General features: G+C 66.8%; 1 protein-coding gene across 1 annotated transcript in view; it reads right to left on the bottom strand.

Moving 5' to 3' along the window:
- The window catches only part of MNEG_1616 (hypothetical protein), a gene marked incomplete at both ends in the record, with an annotated part of 2,319 nt that extends 801 nt beyond the window's left edge, over positions 1–1,518 (bottom strand). The window contains 4 exons of the mRNA XM_014049917.1: positions 13–108; positions 418–510; positions 728–1,151; positions 1,412–1,518. Coding sequence (XP_013905371.1) covers positions 13–108; positions 418–510; positions 728–1,151; positions 1,412–1,518 — 720 coding nt within the window. The remainder of the gene's footprint in view (positions 1–12; positions 109–417; positions 511–727; positions 1,152–1,411) is intronic.
- Between the last annotated feature and the right edge of the window lie 213 nt (positions 1,519–1,731).

Genomic DNA, 1,731 nt, shown 5'->3' on the forward strand with positions numbered 1-1,731 from the left:
CCCCTGCCGCACCTGCGCCAGGCGTTCGTTGAGCTCTGCCACTGTGGCCTCCAGCTTGAGGGTGCGCGCCTGCTCAGCCGACAGCTGGTGGCGCGCGTCGTCCAGGGACTGGCGCGCGCGTGTGTGTGTGTGTGTGTGTGTGTGTGTGTGTGTGTGTGTGTGTGTGTGGGTGTGTGTGTGTGTGTGTGTGTGTTTGCGTGTGTGCACGTGCCCACACGAGACCACAACACCAGGCAACCACGCTGGTGTGCAAGCGAGTTGCTGCACGCAGCGCCGCAGCAGCAACATCGGCTGCAATTCGATAATACAACAAGGAAGTGCCCTCAACACGCATCCAAGGAGCACCCCTTCCCTGCCCAGCCCTCGACCCGGCCGGTCCCCGAAACAAGTCGGCCGAGCGGACACCCCTGCACCCACCCTTTCCGCGTCGCCGAGCGCGGCCTGCGCCGCCGACAGCTGGCGTCGCAGGAGGGCGATCTCCTGCCCTGCAGACTCCTGGGCTGCCGCCACCTGGCCATTCCGCATGGGGGATCACACGTCGCGGCTCGGTCTCCGCCAACAGCATGGGGGCTTCGCCACACACAGTGGGCACGCGGCGCAAATGGCCCCCTAACAACCATGATGCGAATGCTCCCGCCCAACCGGTCTGCACCCCAGCTCTCGTGATCCCCTGCCAGCCTGCATGATGCGGCGCGGCCTCGGCGCGATCCGCCCACATCAAACGCACCTGCTGCTGCGCCTCGGCCGCCGCCGCCTGCGCTGCCGCCAGGTCCCTTTTCAGGGTCTCCCGCGCCACCGCCAGCTCCCGCAGCAGGCTCTCGCCCTGGGGCGCCGCGCCAAAGCTGCCGCTGCCGCCGGAGCGGATCGCGGGCGCGGGCGCAGGCGCCGACGACGCCGCGGCCGCGGAGCCGTTGCCGTTCGAGTACGCCTGCTGTTGCTGCTGCTGCTTCAACTCCGCCTGCTGCTGCTGCTGTTGCTGCGGCCCGGCCTCCAATGACTGCCGCTGGTGCTGCTGCGGCGCCGAGGCCGCCTCCGCCGGCGCGGCGGGGTGGCCGTCGTCGGCGGCGGGTAGCTTGAAGACGCTGACTGCGTTGTGGTATTTCCCATTGTACCCGCCGAACGCCACCAGCAGGCCGAGCTCCGGGCAGTGCCTGGGGCAGGAGGCGGTGCATTTTCTCAAGATTTCATGCGGTTTGCCGCTCAGGAATCCCGGGCTTGCATCGGCTGGTGCGTGACACCCTATGGGCAGCGCCGCTTCCGTCGGGACGGGTCGCGGCCAAGCCCCTGCAACCGGCCGCCAGCCCCTCCAAGGACGCGCGCTCCTCGCAACCGAGGCGGGGACCAGGTCAAGGTGGGGGGACACCGGGTGCTTCGCGGATCCGTGGAGGGGCGCGTGTGTGTGTGTGCTCACAGTAGGGAGATGCCCTCGCTTGAGAGGGGGGAACCGGCTGGGACAGCCGCCACGCGCCGCCACGCCACGCTGCTGGCTGAGGCCTCCGACAGGTCAGCGCACAGCATGTCGGTGCAGCCTGGTGGGCGCGTGTGTATGTGCGTGTGTGTGTGTGTGTGTGTGAGCGCATGTGTTCAGTAGTTGAGGATATGTGTTGAATTGCACGCATGTGTGTGTGTGTGCACGATATTTTGTGCAAACAGTTGTGTGGCTGCACGTTTGTGCGATAGTGTGGCTGTGTACGTGCACAATTGTGTGTTGTGTGTATGTGTGTGTGTGTG

This window comes from Monoraphidium neglectum (assembly GCF_000611645.1).
Source record: "Monoraphidium neglectum strain SAG 48.87 unplaced genomic scaffold scaffold00165, whole genome shotgun sequence".
NCBI lineage: Eukaryota > Viridiplantae > Chlorophyta > Chlorophyceae > Sphaeropleales > Selenastraceae > Monoraphidium > Monoraphidium neglectum.